The sequence below is a fragment of the Salvelinus alpinus genome, chromosome 22 (assembly GCF_045679555.1).
Source record: "Salvelinus alpinus chromosome 22, SLU_Salpinus.1, whole genome shotgun sequence".
NCBI lineage: Eukaryota > Metazoa > Chordata > Actinopteri > Salmoniformes > Salmonidae > Salvelinus > Salvelinus alpinus.
In genome coordinates this window covers 46,492,864-46,513,563 of record NC_092107.1, presented here as the reverse complement: position 1 = coordinate 46,513,563, position 20,700 = coordinate 46,492,864, and the positions used below count along the sequence as shown (strand labels likewise).

At 42.5% G+C, this 20,700-nt stretch overlaps 1 protein-coding gene across 11 annotated transcripts in view; it reads right to left on the bottom strand.

Moving 5' to 3' along the window:
• Positions 1-20,700, bottom strand: part of LOC139549556 (circadian locomoter output cycles protein kaput-like) — a 39,868-nt gene that overhangs the window by 14,284 nt on the left and 4,884 nt on the right. For 7 of the 11 annotated variants that reach the window (XR_011669911.1, XR_011669909.1, XR_011669910.1 and 4 more), the window contains exons 5-16: positions 20,507-20,598; positions 18,391-18,480; positions 17,459-17,579; positions 17,051-17,164; positions 16,635-16,753; positions 14,223-14,305; positions 12,878-12,984; positions 7,139-7,286; positions 5,711-5,789; positions 3,220-3,370; positions 2,811-2,917; positions 2,380-2,478 (exon numbers count right to left, since the gene is read on the bottom strand). Coding sequence is in view for 6 of the 11 variants with exons in the window: in XM_071360175.1 (XP_071216276.1) it covers positions 2,380-2,478; positions 2,811-2,917; positions 3,220-3,370; positions 5,711-5,789; positions 7,139-7,286; positions 12,878-12,984; positions 14,223-14,305; positions 16,635-16,753; positions 17,051-17,164; positions 17,459-17,579; positions 18,391-18,480; positions 20,507-20,598 (1,310 nt within the window). In the remaining 5 variants the exon portion in view is untranslated. The remainder of the gene's footprint in view (positions 1-2,379; positions 2,479-2,810; positions 2,918-3,219; positions 3,371-5,710; positions 5,790-7,138; positions 7,287-12,877; positions 12,985-14,222; positions 14,306-16,634; positions 16,754-17,050; positions 17,165-17,458; positions 17,580-18,390; positions 18,481-20,506; positions 20,599-20,700) is intronic. The other 4 variants (XM_071360177.1, XM_071360181.1, XM_071360178.1 and 1 more) reach the window with 3 other exon arrangements.

Sequence of the window (20,700 nt, the reverse complement as noted above, 5' to 3'; positions counted from 1 at the left end):
TTAGGGCTGTAACCTTGGATAGATGGGTACCGGGTGAATAGGGTAGATAGATGGGTACCGGGTGAATAGGGTAGATAGATGGGTACCGGGTGAATAGGGTAGACAGAGGGGTACCGGGTGAATAGGGTAGACAGAGGGGTACCGGGTGAATAGGGTAGACAGAGGGGTACCGGGTGAATAGGGTAGACAGAGGGGTACCGGGTGAATAGGGTAGACAGAGGGGTACCGGGTGAATAGGGTAGACAGACGGGTACCGGGTGAATAGGGTAGACAGACGGGTACCGGGTGAATAGGGTAGATAGACGGGTACCGGGTGCATAGGGTAGATAGACGGGTACCGGGTGCATAGGGTAGATAGACGGGTACCGGGTGAATAGGGTAGATAGACGGGTACCGGGTGCATAGGGTAGATAGACGGGTACCGGGTGCATAGGGTAGATAGACGGGTACCGGGTGCATAGGGTAGATAGACGGGTACCGGGTGCATAGGGTAGATAGACGGGTACCGGGTGCATAGGCTAGATAGACGGGTACCGGGTGCATAGGCTAGATAGACGGGTACCGGGTGAATAGGGTAGATAGACGGGTACCGGGTGAATAGGGTAGATAGACGGGTACCGGGTGCATAGGGTAGATAGACGGGTACCGGGTGCATAGGGTAGATAGACGGGTGCCGGGTGCATAGGCTAGATAGACGGGTGCCGGGTGCATAGGCTAGATAGACGGGTACCGGGTGAATAGGGTAGATAGACGGGTACCGGGTGAATAGGGTAGATAGACGGGTACCGGGTGAATAGGGTAGATAGACGGGTACCGGGTGAATAGGGTAGATAGACGGGTACCTGGTGAATAGGGTAGATAGACGGGTACCAGGTGAATAGGGTAGATAGACGTGTACCAGGTGAATAGGGTAGATAGACGGGTACCAGGTGAATAGGGTAGATAGACGGGTACCAGGTGAATAGGGTAGATAGACGGGTACCAGGTGAATAGGGTAGATAGACGGGTACCAGGTGAATAGGGTAGATAGACGGGTACCAGGTGAATAGGGTAGATAGACGGGTACCAGGTGAATAGGGTAGATAGATGGGTACCAGGTGAATAGGGTAGATAGATGGGTACCAGGTGAATAGGGTAGATAGATGGGTACCAGGTGAATAGGGTAGATAGATGGGTACCAGGTGAATAGGGTAGATAGATGGGTACCAGGTGAATAGGGTAGATAGATGGGTACCAGGTGAATAGGATAGACAGATGGGTACCGGGTAGATAGATGGGTACCAGGTGAATAGGGTAGATAGATGGGTACCAGGTGAATAGGGTAGACAGATGGGTACCGGGTGAATAGGGTAGATAGATGGGTACCAGGTGAATAGGGTAGATAGATGGGTACCAGGTGAATAGGGTAGATAGATGGGTACCAGGTGAATAGGGTAGATAGATGGGTACCAGGTGAATAGGGTAGATAGATGGGTACCAGGTGAATAGGGTAGACAGATGGGTACCGGGTGAATAGGGTAGATAGATGGGTACCAGGTGAATAGGGTAGATAGATGGGTACCAGGTGAATAGGGTAGACAGATGGGTACCGGGTGAATAGGGTAGATAGATGGGTACCGGGTGAATAGGGTAGATAGATGGGTACCAGGTGAATAGGGTAGACAGATGGGTACCAGGTGAATAGGGTAGATAGACGGGTACCAGGTGAATAGGGTAGATAGACGGGTACCAGGTGAATAGGGTAGATAGACGGGTACCAGGTGAATAGGGTAGATAGATGGGTACCAGGTGAATAGGGTAGATAGACGGGTACCAGGTGAATAGGGTAGATAGACGGGTACCAGGTGAATAGGGTAGATAGACGGGTACCAGGTGAATAGGGTAGATATACGGGTACCAGGTGAATAGGGTAGATAGACGGGTACCAGGTGAATAGGGTAGATAGACGGGTACCAGGTGAATAGGGTAGATAGATGGGTACCAGGTGAATAGGGTAGATAGATGGGTACCAGGTGAATAGGGTAGATAGATGGGTACCAGGTGAATAGGGTAGATAGATGGGTACCAGGTGAATAGGGTAGATAGATGGGTACCAGGTGAATAGGGTAGATATATGGGTACCAGGTGAATAGGGTAGATAGATGGGTACCAGGTGAATAGGGTAGACAGACGGGTACCAGGTGAATAGGGTAGATAGATGGGTACCAGGTGAATAGGGTAGATAGATGGGTACCAGGTGAATAGGGTAGATAGATGGGTACCAGGTGAATAGGGTAGATAGATGGGTACCAGGTGAATAGGGTAGATAGATGGGTACCAGGTGAATAGGGTAGACAGATGGGTACCGGGTGAATAGGGTAGATAGATGGTGTTTCTCACCTGTACGTCTGGCTGATGTTGTTGTTGTTGTTGTTGGTGTTGTTGTATGACAGGATGGACGGGAGCCACACTGTGTCCCGTGGTCTGAGAACTCATAGACTACACACACACACACACACACACACACACACCACACACACCACACACACCACACACACCACACACACACACACACACACACACACACAACAGATAAGGATACAGTGTGAGTTTGATTCAGTTGCAGTTGATTCAGAGTCTAATCATTTTAGATTCTTCTCAGGTTGAATTGGACCTGGTCATCTCCTGCTCCTCCACAACAGATTCAATTCATGATGTATTTTAACCTGTTGGGACTCACCCAATCGCCCAGTCTAAACAAACTTGATTATTTTGGGGGGTTCTGTCCAATCACTTTCTGTCCTGTCGCATTCTGTCCAATCAGATCTCACCTGGCTGCTGATGGAGGAGCGTCTCTGTGATGTCATCTCGATGGTGGAGGCAGCATGTGACTGATGAGGGGGCGTGGCTATGTCCATGTGGAGCTTGGAGGCTGTTGCTATGGAGACGAGAGATCCTATTATAGTCAGAGATACCGATGTGTGAGTGGTCTGAGATGTGGGTGTGGTGTGTGTGTGAGTGGTCTGAGGTGTGTGTGTGTGTGTGTGTGTGTGTGTGTGTGTGTGTGTGTGTGTGTGTGTGTGTGTGGGAGAGAGTGGTCTGAGATGTGTGAGTGGTCTGAGATGTGTGTGTGTCTGTGTGAGTGGTCTGAGATGTGTGTGTGGTCTGAGATGTGTGTGTGTGTGTGTATGTGTGTGTGTGTGTGTGTGTGGTCTGAGATGTGTGTGTGTTTTCTCTTACAGGTACAGGTGTTGTCTGAGAGCTGTGAGGAGGTCTTGTGTGAGGACAGAGAGGTGGAGGAGGGGGTGTGGCTACGATCAAAGCGTTCCAGTGCCTCTTTTAGGCTGGAAACTGTGTTGAGCTGAGACTCAGATCCACTGTCTTGACTCTGCTTGAGAGGAGAAGGAACACAATGGAGGTAGGTAGATAGATACCACTTACAGTCATAGTAACATTAATAACAGATAGATACCACTTAGACAGTCATAGTTACATTAATAACAGATATATATCACTTAGACAGTCATAGTTATATTAATAGATAGATACCACTTACAGTCATAGTAACATTAATAACAGATAGATACCACTTAGACAGTCATAGTTACATTAATAACAGATAGATATCACTTAGACAGTCATAGTTATATTAATAACAGATAGATATCACTTAGACAGTCATAGTTATATTAATAACAGATAGATATCACTTAGACAGTCATAGTTATATTAATAACAGATAGATACCACTTAGACAGTCATAGTTATATTAATAGATAGATACCACTTAGACAGTCATAGTTACATTAATAACAGATAGATAGCTACCACTTAGACAGTCATAGTTACATTAATAACAGATAGATACCACTTACAGTCATAGTTACATTAATAACAGATAGATAGCTACCACTTAGACAGTCATAGTTACATTAATAACAGATAGATACCACTTACAGTCATAGTTACATTAATAACAGATAGATATCACTTAGACAGTCATAGTTATATTAATAAGAGATAGATAGATACCCCTTAGACAGTCATAGTTATATTAATAATAGATAGCTACCACTTAGACAGTCATAGTTATATTAATAACAGATAGATATCACTTAGACAGTCATAGTTATATTAATAACAGATAGATAGCTACCACTTAGACAGTCATAGTTATATTAATAACAGATAGATAGATATCACTTAGACAGTCATAGTTACATTAATAACAGATAGATACCACTTAGACAGTCATAGTTACATTAATAACAGATAGATACCACTTAGACAGTCATAGTTACATTAATAAAAGATAGATACCACTTAGACAGTCATAGTTACATTAATAACAGATAGATAGCTACCACTTAGACAGTCATAGTTACATTAATAACAGATAGATAGATATCACTTAGACAGTCATAGTTACATTAATAACAGATAGATAGATATCACTTAGACAGTCATACTTATATTAATAACAGATAGATAGCTACCACTTAGACAGTCATAGTTATATTAATAATAGATAGATATACCACTTAGACAGTCATAGTTACATAAATAACAGATAGATAGCTACCACTTAGACAGTCATCGTTATATTAATAACAGATAGATAGATATCACTTAGACAGTCATAGTTACATTAATAACAGATAGATAGCTACCACTTAGACAGTCATAGTTATATTAATAACAGATAGATAGCTACCACTTAGACAGTCATAGTTATATTAAAAACAGATAGATAGATACCCCTTAGACAGTCATAGTTATATTAATAACAGAGATATACCACTTAGACAGTCATAGTTATATTAATAACAGATAGCTACCACTTAGACAGTCATAGTTATATTAATAACAGAGATACCTACCACTTAGACAGTCATAGTTACATTAATAACAGATAGATACCACTTAGACAGTCATATTTATATTAATAACAGATAAATACCACTTAGACAGTCATAGTTACATTAATAACAGATAGATGGCTACCACTTAGACAGTCATAGTTATATTAATAACAGATAGATAGCTACCACTTAGATAGTCATAGTTATATTAAAAACAGATAGATACCCCTTAGACAGTCATAGTTACATTAATAACAGATAGCTACCACTTAGACAGTCATAGTTATATTAATAACAGAGATACCTACCACTTAGACAGTCATAGTTACATTAATAACAGATAGATACCACTTAGACAGTCATAGTTATATTAATAACAGATAGATACCACTTAGACAGTCATAGTTATATTAATAACAGATAGATAGCTACCACTTAGACAGTCATAGTTACATTAATAACAGATAGATACCACTTAGACAGTCATAGTTATATTAATAACAGATAGATAGCTACCACTTAGACAGTCATAGTTACATTAATAACAGATAGATACCACTTAGACAGTCAGTTATATTAATAACAGATAGATATCACTTAGACAGTCATAGTTACATTAATAACAGATAGATACCTACCACTTAGACAGTCATAGTTACATTAATAACAGATAGCTACCACTTACAGTCATAGTTATATTAATAACAGAGATACCTACCACTTAGACAGTCATAGTTACATTAATAACAGATAGATACCACTTAGACAGTCATATTTATATTAATAACAGATAGCTACCACTTAGACAGTCATAGTTATATTAATAAGAAAGAGGGAAAACCCCACATCAATATGGTGATGTGTCTCACCTTGTCCATAGTTACCTCAGGGGGGGGCTCTTCAATGATACCCAGCTCTCTACGCTGCTCTGCCCTCACCTCCGCATAGCTACACAGAGAACAGAACAAGTCACATCTCCATAGCTACACAGAGAACAGAACAAGTCACCTCTCCATAGCTACACAGAGAACAGAACAAGTCACCTCTCCATAGCTACTCAGAGAACAGAACAAGTCACCTCTCCATAGTTACACAGAGAACAGAACAAGTCACCTCTCCATAGTTACACAGAGAGACAGAACAAGTCACCTCTCCATAGTTACACAGAGAACAGAACAAGTCACCTCCCCATAGTTACACAGAGAACAGAACAAGTCACCTCCCCATAGTTACACAGAGAACAGAACAAGTCACCTCTCCATAGTTACACAGAGAACAGAACAAGTCACCTCTCCATAGTTACACAGAGAACAGAACAAGTCACCTCCCCATAGTTACACAGAGAACAGAACAAGTCACCTCCCCATAGTTACACAGAGAACAGAACAAGTCACCTCTCCATAGTTACACAGAGAACAGAACAAGTCACCTCCCCATAGTTACACAGAGAACAGAACAAGTCACCTCTCCATAGTTACACAGAGAACAGAACAAGTCACCTCCCCATAGTTACACAGAGAACAGAACAAGTCACCTCTCCATAGTTACACAGAGAACAGAACAAGTCACCTCTCCATAGTTACACAGAGAACAGAACAAGTCACCTCTCCATAGTTACACAGAGAACAGAACAAGTCACCTCTCCATAGTTACACAGAGAACAGAACAAGTCACCTCTCCATAGTTACACAGAGAACAGAACAAGTCACCTCTCCATAGTTACACAGAGAACAGAACAAGTCATAAGGTGAATGCACCAATTTGTAAGTCGCTCTGGATAAGAGCGTCTGCTAAATGACTTAAATGTAAATGTAAAGTCACCTCTCCATAGTTACACAGAGAACAGAACAAGTCACCTCTCCATAGTTACACAGAGAACAGAACAAGTCACCTCTCCATAGTTACACAGAGAACAGAACAAGTCACCTCCCCATAGTTACACAGAGAACAGAACAAGTCACCTCTCCATAGTTACACAGAGAACAGAACAAGTCACCTCCCCATAGTTACACAGAGAGACAGAACAGAACAAAACCGTCCCTCACAATATAATTATTTTTCCATTCATAGTCAGAATTATGTCTCTATTTTCTAGTCCTTTATTCAAATTGGAAGGATTTAATCTGTTGTTCATTTTAAATAAAATATGTAATGCCTTAAAGAAATTCCAATAAATGATAGTCAGATTTTTAGAAGTATATAGATGATCAATTGTGTCGTCCAATCCAACCTGACGACGGTGTGTGTACAGAACCACATGAACATAAACAAACAGGTGTTAAACGTTTTTTCCCAACCTGACGACGGTGTGTGTACAGACGATGAACTCAGGCCTGGAGTTCCACTGGTGATAGGTGATGTAGTAACGAGTCTGGAGCCACATCCACTGCTGACCCTTGGTCAGGAACCTGTAGTAGCACGACTTCCCTTTACCATACTGCATCACTAGACAGAGAGGAGAGAGGAACCTGTAGTAACTTTACCATACTGCATCACTAGACAGAGAGGAGAGAGGAACCTGTAGTAACTTTACCATACTGCATCACTAGACAGAGAGGAGAGAGGAACCTGTAGTAACTTTACCATACTGCATCACTAGAAAGAGAGGAACCTGTAGTAACTTTACCATACTGCATCACTAGACAGAGAGGAACCTGTAGTAACTTTACCATACTGCATCACTAGACAGAGAGGAACCTGTAGTAACTTTACCATACTGCATCACTAGACAGAGAGGAACCTGTAGTAACTTTACCATACTGCATCACTAGACAGAGAGGAACCTGTAGTAACTTTACCATACTGCATCACTAGACAGAGAGGAACCTGTAGTAACTTTACCATACTGCATCACTAGAAAGAGAGGAACCTGTAGTAACTTTACCATACTGCATCACTAGAAAGAGAGGAACCTGTAGTAACTTTACCATACTGCATCACTAGACAGAGAGGAGAGAGGAACCTGTAGTAACTTTACCATGCTGCATCACTAGACAGAGAGGAACCTGTAGTAACTTTACCATACTGCATCACTAGAAAGAGAGGAACCTGTAGTAACTTTACCATACTGCATCACTAGACAGAGAGGAACCTGTAGTAACTTTACCATACTGCATCACTAGACAGAGAGGAACCTGTAGTAACTTTACCATACTGCATCACTAGACAGAGAGGAACCTGTAGTAACTTTACCATACTGCATCACTAGACAGAGAGGAACCTGTAGTAACTTTACCATACTGCATCACTAGACAGAGAGGAACCTGTAGTAACTTTACCATACTGCATCACTAGACAGAGAGGAACCTGTAGTAACTTTACCATACTGCATCACTAGACAGAGAGGAACCTGTAGTAACTTTACCATACTGCATCACTAGACAGCGAGGAGAGAGGAACCTGTAGTAACTTTACCATACTACAACACTAGACAGAGAGGAACCTGTAGTAACTTTACCATACTGCATCACTAGACAGAGAGGAACCTGTAGTAACTTTACCATACTGCATCACTAGACAGAGAGGAACCTGTAGTAACTTTACCATACTGCATCACTAGACAGAGAGGAACCTGTAGTAACTTTACCATACTGCATCACTACACAGAGAGGAGAGAGGAAGCTGTAGTAACTTTACCATACTGCATCACTAGACAGAGAGGAACCTGTAGTAACTTTACCATACTGCATCACTAGACAAAGAGGAACCTGTAGTAACTTTACCATACTGCATCACTGGACAGAGAGGAACCTGTAGTAACTTTACCATACTGCATCACTACACAGAGAGGAGAGAGGAAGCTGTAGTAACTTTACCATACTGCATCACTAGACAGAGAGGAAGCTGTAGTAACTTTACCATACTGCATCACTAGACAGAGAGGAACCTGTAGTAACTTTACCATACTGCATCACTAGACAGAGAGGAGAGAGGAACCTGTAGTAACTTTACCATACTGCATCACTAGACAGAGAGTAGAGAGGAACCTGTAGTAACTTTACCATACTGCATCACTAGACAGAGAGGAACCTGTAGTAACTTTACCATACTGCATCACTAGACAGAGAGGAGAGAGGAACCTGTAGTAACTTTACCATACTGCATCACTAGACAGAGAGGAACCTGTAGTAACTTTACCATACTGCATCACTAGACAGAGAGGAGAGAGGAACCTGTAGTAACTTTACCATACTGCATCACTAGACAGAGAGGAACCTGTAGTAACTTTACCATACTGCATCACTAGACAGAGAGGAACCTGTAGTAACTTTACCATACTGCATCACTAGACAGAGAGGAACCTGTAGTAACTTTACCATACTGCATCACTAGACAGAGAGGAGAGAGGAACCTGTAGTAACTTTACCATACTGCATCACTAGACAGAGAGGAACCTGTAGTAACTTTACCATACTGCATCACTAGACAGAGAGGAACCTGTAGTAACTTTACCATACTGCATCACTAGACAGAGAGGAACCTGTAGTAACTTTACCATACTGCATCACTAGACAGAGAGGAACCTGTAGTAACTTTACCATACTGCATCACTAGACAGAGAGGAACCTGTAGTAACTTTACCATACTGCATCACTACACAGAGAGGAGAGAGGAAGCTGTAGTAACTTTACCATACTGCATCACTAGACAGAGAGGAACCTGTAGTAACTTTACCATACTGCATCACTAGACAGAGAGGAACCTGTAGTAACTTTACCATACTGCATCACTGGACAGAGAGGAACCTGTAGTAACTTTACCATACTGCATCACTACACAGAGAGAAGAGAGGAAGCTGTAGTAACTTTACCATACTGCATCACTAGACAGAGAGGAAGCTGTAGTAACTTTACCATACTGCATCACTAGACAGAGAGGAACCTGTAGTAACTTTACCATACTGCATCACTAGACAGAGAGGAGAGAGGAACCTGTAGTAACTTTACCATACTGCATCACTAGACAGAGAGTAGAGAGGAACCTGTAGTAACTTTACCATACTGCATCACTAGACAGAGAGGAACCTGTAGTAACTTTACCATACTGCATCACTAGACAGAGAGGAGAGAGGAACCTGTAGTAACTTTACCATACTGCATCACTAGACAGAGAGGAACCTGTAGTAACTTTACCATACTGCATCACTAGACAGAGAGGAGAGAGGAACCTGTAGTAACTTTACCATACTGCATCACTAGACAGAGAGGAACCTGTAGTAACTTTACCATACTGCATCACTAGACAGAGAGGAACCTGTAGTAACTTTACCATACTGCATCACTAGACAGAGAGGAACCTGTAGTAACTTTACCATACTGCATCACTAGACAGAGAGGAGAGAGGAACCTGTAGTAACTTTACCATACTGCATCACTAGACAGAGAGGAACCTGTAGTAACTTTACCATACTGCATCACTAGACAGAGAGGAACCTGTAGTAACTTTACCATACTGCATCACTAGACAGAGAGGAACCTGTAGTAACTTTACCATACTGCATCACTAGACAGAGAGGAGAGAGGAACCTGTAGTAACTTTACCATACTGCATCACTAGACAGAGAGGAACCTGTAGTAACTTTACCATACTGCATCACTAGACAGAGAGGAACCTGTAGTAACTTTACCATACTGCATCACTAGACAGAGAGGAACCTGTAGTAACTTTACCATACTGCATCACTAGACAGAGAGGAACCTGTAGTAACTTTACCATACTGCATCACTAGACAGAGAGGAACCTGTAGTAACTTTACCATACTGCATCACTAGACAGAGAGGAACCTGTAGTAACTTTACCATACTGCATCACTAGACAGAGAGGAACCTGTAGTAACTTTACCATACTGCATCACTAGACAGAGAGGAACCTGTAGTAACTTTACCATACTGCATCACTAGACAGAGGAACCTGTAGTAACTTTACCATACTGCATCACTAGACAGAGAGGAGAGAGGACCCTGTAGTAACTTTACCATACTGCATCACTAGACAGAGAGGAACCTGTAGTAACTTTACCATACTGCATCACTAGACAGAGAGGAAGCTGTAGTAACTTTACCATACTGCATCACTAGACAGAGAGGAGAGAGGAACCTGTAGTAACTTTACCATACTGCATCACTAGACAGAGAGGAACCTGTAGTAACTTTACCATACTGCATCACTAGACAGAGGAACCTGTAGTAACTTTACCATACTGCATCACTAGACAGAGAGGAACCTGTAGTAACTTTACCATACTGCATCACTAGACAGAGAGGAGAGAGGAACCTGTAGTAACTTTACCATACTGCATCACTAGACAGAGAGGAACCTGTAGTAACTTTAACATACTGCATCACTACACAGAGAGGAGAGAGGAAGCTGTAGTAACTTTACCATACTGCATCACTAGACAGAGAGGAACCTGTAGTAACTTTACCATACTGCATCACTAGACAGAGAGGAGAGAGGAACCTGTAGTAACTTTACCATACTGCATCACTACACAGAGAGGAGAGAGGAAGCTGTAGTAACTTTACCATACTGCATCACTAGACAGAGAGGAACCTGTAGTAACTTTACCATACTGCATCACTAGACAGAGAGGAACCTGTAGTAACTTTACCATACTGCATCACTAGACAGAGAGGAGAGAGGAACCTGTAGTAACTTTACCATACTGCATCACTAGACAGAGAGGAACCTGTAGTAACTTTACCATACTGCGTCACTAGACAGAGAGGAACCTGTAGTAACTTTACCATACTGCATCACTAGACAGAGAGGAGAGAGGAACCTGTAGTAACTTTACCATACTGCATCACTAGACAGAGAGGAACCTGTAGTAACTTTACCATACTGCATCACTAGACAGAGAGGAACCTGTAGTAACTTTACCATACTGCATCACTAGACAGAGAGGAGAGAGGAACCTGTAGTAACTTTACCATACTGCATCACTAGACAGAGAGGAACCTGTAGTAACTTTACCATACTGCATCACTAGACAGAGAGGAGAGAGGAACCTGTAGTAACTTTACCATACTGCATCACTAGACAGAGAGGAACCTGTAGTAACTTTAACATACTGCATCACTACACAGAGAGGAGAGAGGAAGCTGTAGTAACTTTACCATACTGCATCACTAGACAGAGAGGAACCTGTAGTAACTTTACCATACTGCATCACTAGACAGAGAGGAGAGAGGAACCTGTAGTAACTTTACCATACTGCATCACTAGACAGAGAGGAACCTGTAGTAACTTTACCATACTGCATCACTAGACAGAGAGGAACCTGTAGTAACTTTACCATACTGCATCACTAGACAGAGAGGAACCTGTAGTAACTTTACCATACTGCATCACTAGACAGAGAGGAGAGAGGAAGCTGTAGTAACTTTACCATACTGCATCACTAGACAGAGAGGAACCTGTAGTAACTTTACCATACTGCATCACTAGACAGAGAGGAGAGAGGAACCTGTAGTAACTTTACCATACTGCATCACTAGACAGAGAGGAACCTGTAGTAACTTTACCATACTGCATCACTAGACAGAGAGGAGAGAGGAAGCTGTAGTAACTTTACCATACTGCATCACTAGACAGAGAGGAACCTGTAGTAACTTTACCATACTGCATCACTAGACAGAGAGGAGAGAGGAACCTGTAGTAACTTTACCATACTGCATCACTAGACAGAGAGGAACCTGTAGTAACTTTACCATACTGCATCACTAGACAGAGAGGAACCTGTAGTAACTTTACCATACTGCATCACTAGACAGAGAGGAGAGAGGAACCTGTAGTAACTTTACCATACTGCATCACTAGACAGAGAGGAACCTGTAGTAACTTTACCATACTGCATCACTAGACAGAGAGGAGAGAGGAACCTGTAGTAACTTTACCATACTGCATCACTAGACAGAGAGGAACCTGTAGTAACTTTACCATACTGCATCACTAGACAGAGAGGAGAAAGGGGCGGTCAGAGAGAGAGAGAGAGAGAGAGAGAGTGTGTGTGTGTGTGTGTGTGTGTAACTCACAGTGTTCGTGACACTTGGCCAGTGTCTCCAGGTCGTCCACATGATAGTAGTCGTAGCCCGACGTCCCCAGAACCTCAAATGGAAGGTAGCCTATGATTGGTGGAGCCCTGGAGGGAGGAAATGAAATCATCAGTTACCCAGCCTGCTAATTAACATAATACCACTTGAGGATGTGTGTGTGTGTGTGTGTGTGTGTGTGTGTGTGTGTGTGTGTGTGTGTGTGTGTGTGTGTGTGTGTGTGTGTGTGTGTGTGTGTGTTAACTGATAACTGAAGTCCCCACAAGAATAGAGCTAGGGTTAGGAGCTAGGGTTAGTTTTAGGGTTAGGAGCTAGGGTTAGTTTTAGGGTTAGGAGCTAGGGTTAGGAGCTAGGGTTAGGTTTAGGGTTAGGAGCTAGGGTTAGGAGCTAGGGTTAGGAGCTAGGGTTAGGAGCTAGGGTTAGGAGCTAGGGTTAGGAGCTAGGGTTAGGTTTAGGGTTAGGAGCTAGGGTTAGGTTTAGGGTTAGGAGCTAGGGTTAGGAGCTAGGGTTAGGAGCTAGGGTTAGGAGCTAGGGTTAGGTTTAGGGTTAGGAGCTAGGGTTAGGTTTAGGGTTAGGAGCTAGGGTTAGCTTTAGGGTTAGGAGCTAGGGTTAGGAGCTAGGGTTAGTTTTAGGGTTAGGAGCTAGGGTTAGTTTTAGGGTTAGGAGCTAGGGTTAAGGTTTAGGGTTAGGAGCTAGGGTTAGTTTTAGGGTTAGGAGCTAGGGTTAGGTTTAGGAGCTAGGGTTAGGTTTAGGGTTAGGAGCTAGGGTTAGGTTTAGGAGCTAGGGTTAGGTTTAGGGTTAGTTTTAGGGTTAAGGTTAGGGTAGGAGTACGGGTTAGGGTAATTAGGATTTTGAATGGGACTGAATTGTGTATCCCCACAAGGTTAGCTGTACAAGACTGTGTGTGTGTGTGTGTGCGTGCATGGTATTTCAGGTTTGTGGTGTGTCAGGTCAACTGAGGACAATGACTGGTTCACTTTGATGGTGAAACCATCTAATTATACAGAATGAATTACCTGTGAATAATATCTTCTACTACAGACTGTGTAACCTGTGAATAATACCTTCTACTACAGACTGTGTAACCTGTGAATAATAACTTCTACTACAGACTGTGTTACCTGTGATCTAGGAATAATACCTTCTACTAGACTGTGTTACCTGTGATCTAGGAATAATACCTTCTACTAGACTGTGTTACCTGTGATCTAGGAATAAGAACTTCCACTCCAGACTGTGTTACCTGTGATCTAGGAATAATACCTTCTACTACAGACTGTGTTACCTGTGATCTAGGAATAATACCTTCTACTACAGACTGTGTTACCTGTGATCTAGGAATAAGAACTTCCACTCCAGGCTGTGTCGGGAGGTGAACTCTTCATTGGGCTCCGCCACTGTACACATCTCCTATGGAGGGATAGACAACAAGATATATATCAATACATATAATATAGATGATTGAATATAGATAGACAATATTCACTCAGTCTAAGGCCAATTTATTAGGTACACCCATCTAGTACCTGGTCGGACCCCTTTTGCCCCCAGAACAGCCTGAATTCTCCGGGGAGTGGATTCTACAAGGTGTCTGAAACGTTCCACAGCCGTCACTCAGTTGCTACAGATTGGACGGTGGTACATTCATGCTGCTAACAGCCCGTTCCATCTCATCCCATTATGTTCTATTGGGTAGAGGTCTGGGGACGGACCAGGTCTGGGGACGGACCAGGTCTGGGGACGGACCAGGACACTCTAGTAAACTGAACTTACTATCATGTTCCAGGCTATGTTTTTCCACTCCTCAATTGTCCAGTGTTCATCATCGCGTGCCCACTGCAGCCGCTTCTTCTTGTTTTTAGCTGATAGGAGTGGAACCCGGTGTGGTCTGGTTCCTCTCTAGGTTTCTTCCTAGGTTCCAGGCCATTCTAGGGAGTTTTTTCCTAGCCACTGTGCTTCTACACCTGCATTGCTTGCTGTTTGGGGTTTCAGCACTCTGAGGTATCAGCTGATGTAAGAAGGGCTTTATAAATACATTTCATTTGGTCGTCTGCTGCAACAGCCCCGTCCTTGACAAGGACCAACGAGTTGTGCGTTCCGAGATGCCGTTCTGCCCACCACTGTTGCCCTGCCTCGTCATTTGCTTGTTTTGTGGCCCGTCTGTTAGCTCGCACAGTTCCTGCCATTCTCCTTGGACCTCTCATCAACGAGCTGTTTTCACCCAAAGGACTGCCGTTGACTGGATGTTTATTGTTTTGTCGCACCGTTCTCGGGTAAACGCTAGACACGGTCGTGAAAAGCCCAGGTGGGCATCCATTTCTGAGATACTAGATCCGGCGCCTGGCACCGACGATCGTACCGCAAAGCCTCTTAGGTCACTAGTTTTGCCCATTCTAATGTTCAATAGAACAGTAACTGAATGCCTTGAAGCCTGTCTGCATGGTTTATAGAGCAAGCCCCTGTCACGTGACTCACTGTCTGTAGGAGTGACCCATTTTAGTGAACAGGGTGGTGTACCTAATAAACTGTCCGGTGAGTGTATATAAAATAGAAAATATGTATATGCTGGTTTAGCTTTGTTGTGTTTAATACTGTTTGTTAAATAGGCTTGACCATCAACTTTCTGTTACTTCATTGTGTGAGAGTGTGTGTGTGTGTGTGTGTGTGTGTGTGTGTGTGTGTGTGTGTGTGTGTGTGTGTGTGTGTGTGTGTGTGTGTGTGTGTGTGTGTGTGTGTGTGTGTGTTAGTGTGTGTTAGTGTTGTGTGTGTGTGTGTGTGTGTGTGTGTGTGTGTGTGTGCGCGCGTGCGTTAGTGTGTGTGTGTGTGTGCGCGCGTGCGTTAGTGTGTGTGTGTGTGTGTGTGTGTGTGTGTGTGTTAGTGTGTGTGTGTGTGTGTGTGTGTGTTAGTGCTGAGCGATTAACCAAAATGTTGGTTAATTTTGAGCTTTTTAACAACCAACTGACCACCGTTGGTTCAATTATTTGAATTCCATTTCGTTCCGTTTTTTTCCTGTGAGCTCAATGCGTAGTTTTTCTAGAGATAAATCAGATCAAGGCCGAACTGTGCGTTGTAGTAGGGAGTTGTAGTTTTCAACAGGCCAATATTCTACATAGTTTAGCGCAGAAAACATGGTAATTAACTACAATGACCATAATCCTTTGCACGCCTAGAGAAGAGAGAAGAACGTGCGATAGAGAGCAATTTCTTCGTGAGGTATCTCTACCTGGAAATACAGGATCTAAGTGATTGATAGTTGGTATTCAGCAGTCATTAAATAAGCCTTATTTACTACGAAGAACTAGTAAAATAGTGTTTTTGTCAGACAGCATCTCTAAAGAGACGAGACGATGACTTGGAATGAAATAATAAGGTCATCAAATAAAACAAATGTAATATACAGAACTTAAATATTTTATTAAAGTAAAGTAATGTGAATATCTGATGGTTAATAAGTGATAAGCAGTAATGGGCCGTCACTACCATCATGGGACTTGTCTTCTGTGTTGTTACAGCATTCAACCCACATAATGCATAGTGCATTTAATGTTTAAAAATAAATTATTAAAATCGAAAACCAGGATTATTTTTTCATTAATCGAACCGAAACCGAAACGACCTCAAGAAGCACTAATTGCTCAGCACTAGTGTGTGTGTGTGTGGTGTATGGTGTGGTGTGTGTGTGTGGTGTATGGTGTGGTGTGTGTGTGTGTGGTGTATGGTGTGGTGTGCGGTGTGTCACCTTGATGAACTGTGGTTTAGCCAGCCTGACGGTGGCTACGAAGCAGACCAGGTCATCAAAGGCAGGTTGTAGGGATCTCTGTAACACTCCTGCTAAACCATTCCTGGTGGTGTTGGGGACTAGAGAGAGAAGAGGAAGAGGGAGAGGGAGAGGGAGAGGGAGAGGGAGAGGGGAGGGAGAGGGGAGGGAGAGGGAGAGGGAGAGGGAGAGGGAGAGGAGAGGAGAGGAGAGGAGAGGGAGAGGGAGAGGGAGAGGGAGAGGAGAGGAGAGGAAGAGGAGAGGAAGAGAGGAAGAGGAGAGAGGGGCGTTACCATGAGTAGAAACCAGAACCGATGATCAAACTAACAGCTGTTAATTTTGTTCTACAGCTGATAAAACAAGACCAGTTTTCTTCTCTGATGAAAACAGACGCTCACCGTCGTTCATGGACTTGAAGTTGCCGATGAATTTGACGTGTTCGTAGACGGCCGGTTCTTTCGGGTCGATGGTTCCTCTCAACACGTGGCAACTAAACTCCAGCTGGTTATTGGCTGAAATAAAATGATGAAAAAAACAAAACAAGCACGATTTAAAATATCAAACACAACGAACACCAACCCCGAACTACATTGCAATCATTTCTCTTAAAAACATTTGAGTGTTTACAGACTTTTTACAGATACAACATGGCCGATATATTTGCACAGCGCTGCAGCATTGCGCCGGACAGAGAAGATGACTGCTTGCAGTGTATAACAAGTGATCTGATTGGACAGCAGTTGTATAAGGAGCGACGTGATAGGCCAGCGGCCAATAAGGTGGCAATGTGATTGGGTGTTACTCACTCTTGAGGTACTCTGGTCCGAGGCTCTCGGGGTCGGAGGGGTGTTTGGAGAGAGCCTTGTACACCGCCGAGTGTTCATTCAGGGGGAGGAAGTTTAACAGGTTCTGGTCCTGCAGGTCCGACTGGGGGAAAAAAACACACACACACACACACACACACACACACACACACACACACACACACACACACACACACACACACACACACACACACACACACACACACACACACACACACACACACATGTTGAGCTCAACACAACTGGGGAACGTATAGAAACATTTTATTGTACACTTTCAAACATCCAAGTACATTTTAACTAGGAAACGATTAAGAAATTAATTGTAATTAGTTAATTGCATGCCAGCAGCAAGCCACCCTGCATCCCACTGCTGGCTTGTTTCAGAAGCTAAGCAAGGTTTGTCCTGATTGGTCCCTGGATGGGAGACCAGATGCTGCTGGAAGTGGTGTTGAAGGGCCAGTAGGAGGCACTCTTTCTTCTGGTCTTAAAAAAATTAAATACAAATAATGCCCCAGGGCAGTGATTGGGGACATTGCCCTGTGTAGGGTGCCGTCTTTCGGATGGGACGTTAAACAGGGGACCTGACTCTCTGTGGTCACTAAAGATCTCATGACACTTATCGTAAGAGTAGGGGTGTTAACCCGGTGTCCTGGCTAAACTCCCAATCTGACCCTCATACCATCACGGTCACCTAATCATCCCCAGCTTCCAATTGACTCATTCATCTCCTCATCCCTGTAACTCTTCCCCAGGTCGTTGCTGTAAATGATAATGTGTTCTCAGTCAACTTACCTGGTCAAATGATATCAGATAATGCTGCTCTTGGTACAATGCATTGGAACAAAATGTAAACAAACGCTTCTATCCAATAGTATTGTGGTACTAATCGAAACACAGACAGTCCTACTCACCGGCAGGTGTTCCAGTAAGGAGGTCACGCTCTCAGAGACATAGATGATGTTCCCGTCTGTCATTATCGCTATGAAGAATCCATCCAGAGCCTACAACATTACAGTTGAGTTAATATGACTGTAACCAGTCTGTCATTATCACTATGAAGAATCCATCCAGAGCCTACAACATTACAGTTGAGTTAATATGACTGTAACCAGTCTGTCATTATCACTATGAAGAATCCATCCAGAGCCTACAACATTACAGCTGAGTTAATATGACTGTAACCAGTCTGTCATTATCACTGTGAAGAATCCATCCAGAGCCTACAACATTACAGTTGAGTTAATATGACTGTAACCAGTCTGTCATTATCACTATGAAGAATCCATCCAGAGCCTACAACATTACAGTAATATAATGTTAATGAATGATAATGTTTATTCTATACCTGTCACATCTGTTCTCTGTTTAAATGATGATAATGTTTATCCTAGTAATAGTAGGGTAGTACTGTAGTAGGAGAAGTAGGATAGTACTGTAGAAGCAGTAGTAGTAGTAATAGTAGGGTCGTACTGTAATAGTAAGGTGATACTGCAGTAGTGGTAGTAGTAGTAATAGTACTAGTAGGGTAGTACTGTAGTAATAGTAGGGTAGTACTGTAGTAGTGGTAGTAATAGTAGGGTAGTACTGTAGTAGTGGTAGTAATAGTAGGGTAGTACTGTAGTAGTGGTAGTAATAGTAGGGTAGTACTGTAGTAGTGGTAGTAATAGTAGGGTAGTACTGTAGTAGTGGTAGTAATAGTAGGGTAGTACTGTAGTAGTGGTAGTAATAGTAGGGTAGTACTGTAGTAATGGTAGTAATAGTAATAGTACTAATAGGGTAGTACTGTAGTATTGGTAGTAATAGTAGGGTAGTACTGTAGTAGTGGTAGTAATAGTAGGGTAGTACTGTAGTAGTGGTAGTAATAGTAGGGTAGTACTGTAGTAGTGGTAGTAATAGTAGGGTAGTACTGTAGTAGTGGTAGTAATAGTAGGGTAGTACTGTAGTAGTGGTAGTAATAGTAGGGTAGTACTGTAGTAGTGGTAGTAATAGTAGGGTAGTACTGTTGTAGTGGTAGTAATAGTAGGGTAGCACTTTAGTAGTAATCGTAGGGTAGTACTGTAGTAGTATTAGTAATAGTAGGGTAGTACTGTAGTAGTATTAGTAATAGTAGGGTAGTACTGTAGTAATAGTAGGGTAGCACTGTAGTATTGGTAGTAATAGTAGGGTAGTACTGTAGTAGTATTAGTAGTAATCGTAGGGTAATACTGTAGTAATATTAGTAATAGTAGGGTAGTACAGTAGTAGTATTACTAGGGTAGTACAGTAGTAGTAATCGTAGGGTAATACTGTAGTAATATTAGTAATAGTAGGGTAGTACTGTAGTAGTATTACTAGGGTAGTACAGTAGTAGTAATCGTAGGGTAATACTGTAGTAATATTAGTAATAGTAGGGTAGTACTGTAGTAGTATTACTAGGGTAGTACAGTAGTAGTAATCGTAGGGTAATGCTGTAGTAGTATTAGTAATAGTTGCGTAGTACTGTAGTAGTATTACTAGGGTAGTACAGTAGTAGTAATAGTAGGGTAATACTGTAGTAGTATTAGTAGGGTAGTACTGTAGTAGTATTACTAGGGTAGTACAGTAGTAGTAATAGTAGGGTAATACTGTAGTAGTATTAGTAGGGTAGTACTGTAGTAGTATTACTAGGGTAGTACAGTGGTAGTAATCGTAGGGTAGTACAGTAGTAGTATTAGTAGGGTAGTACAGTAGTAATATTAGTAATAGTGGGGTAGTACTGTAGTAGTATTACTAGTAGTATTACTAGGGTAGTACTGTAGTAGTATTACTAGGGTAGTACAGTGGTAGTAATCGTAGGGTAGTACAGTAGTAGTATTAGTAGGGTAGTACAGTAGTAATATTAGTAATAGTGGGGTAGTACTGTAGTAGTATTACTAGTAGTATTACTAGGGTAGTACAGTAGTAGTATTACTAGGGTAGTACAGTAGTAGTATTACTAGGGTAGTACAGTAGTAGTATTACTAGGGTAATACAGTAGTAGTAATCGTAGGGTAATGTTGTGTATCTCACCTCCAGCATGAGCTGGGTGAACTCCTCGTTGCTAAGGAACGGAGGTTTCCAGTCCTGTCTGATCTCACTGGACTCAGACTGAGCAGAGGTCTCTGTTAGAGACACATACACATTATAGTGATCAGAAATATACATGAGAATACACACAATATACTATACAGAAATATACATGAGAATACACACATTATAGTGTT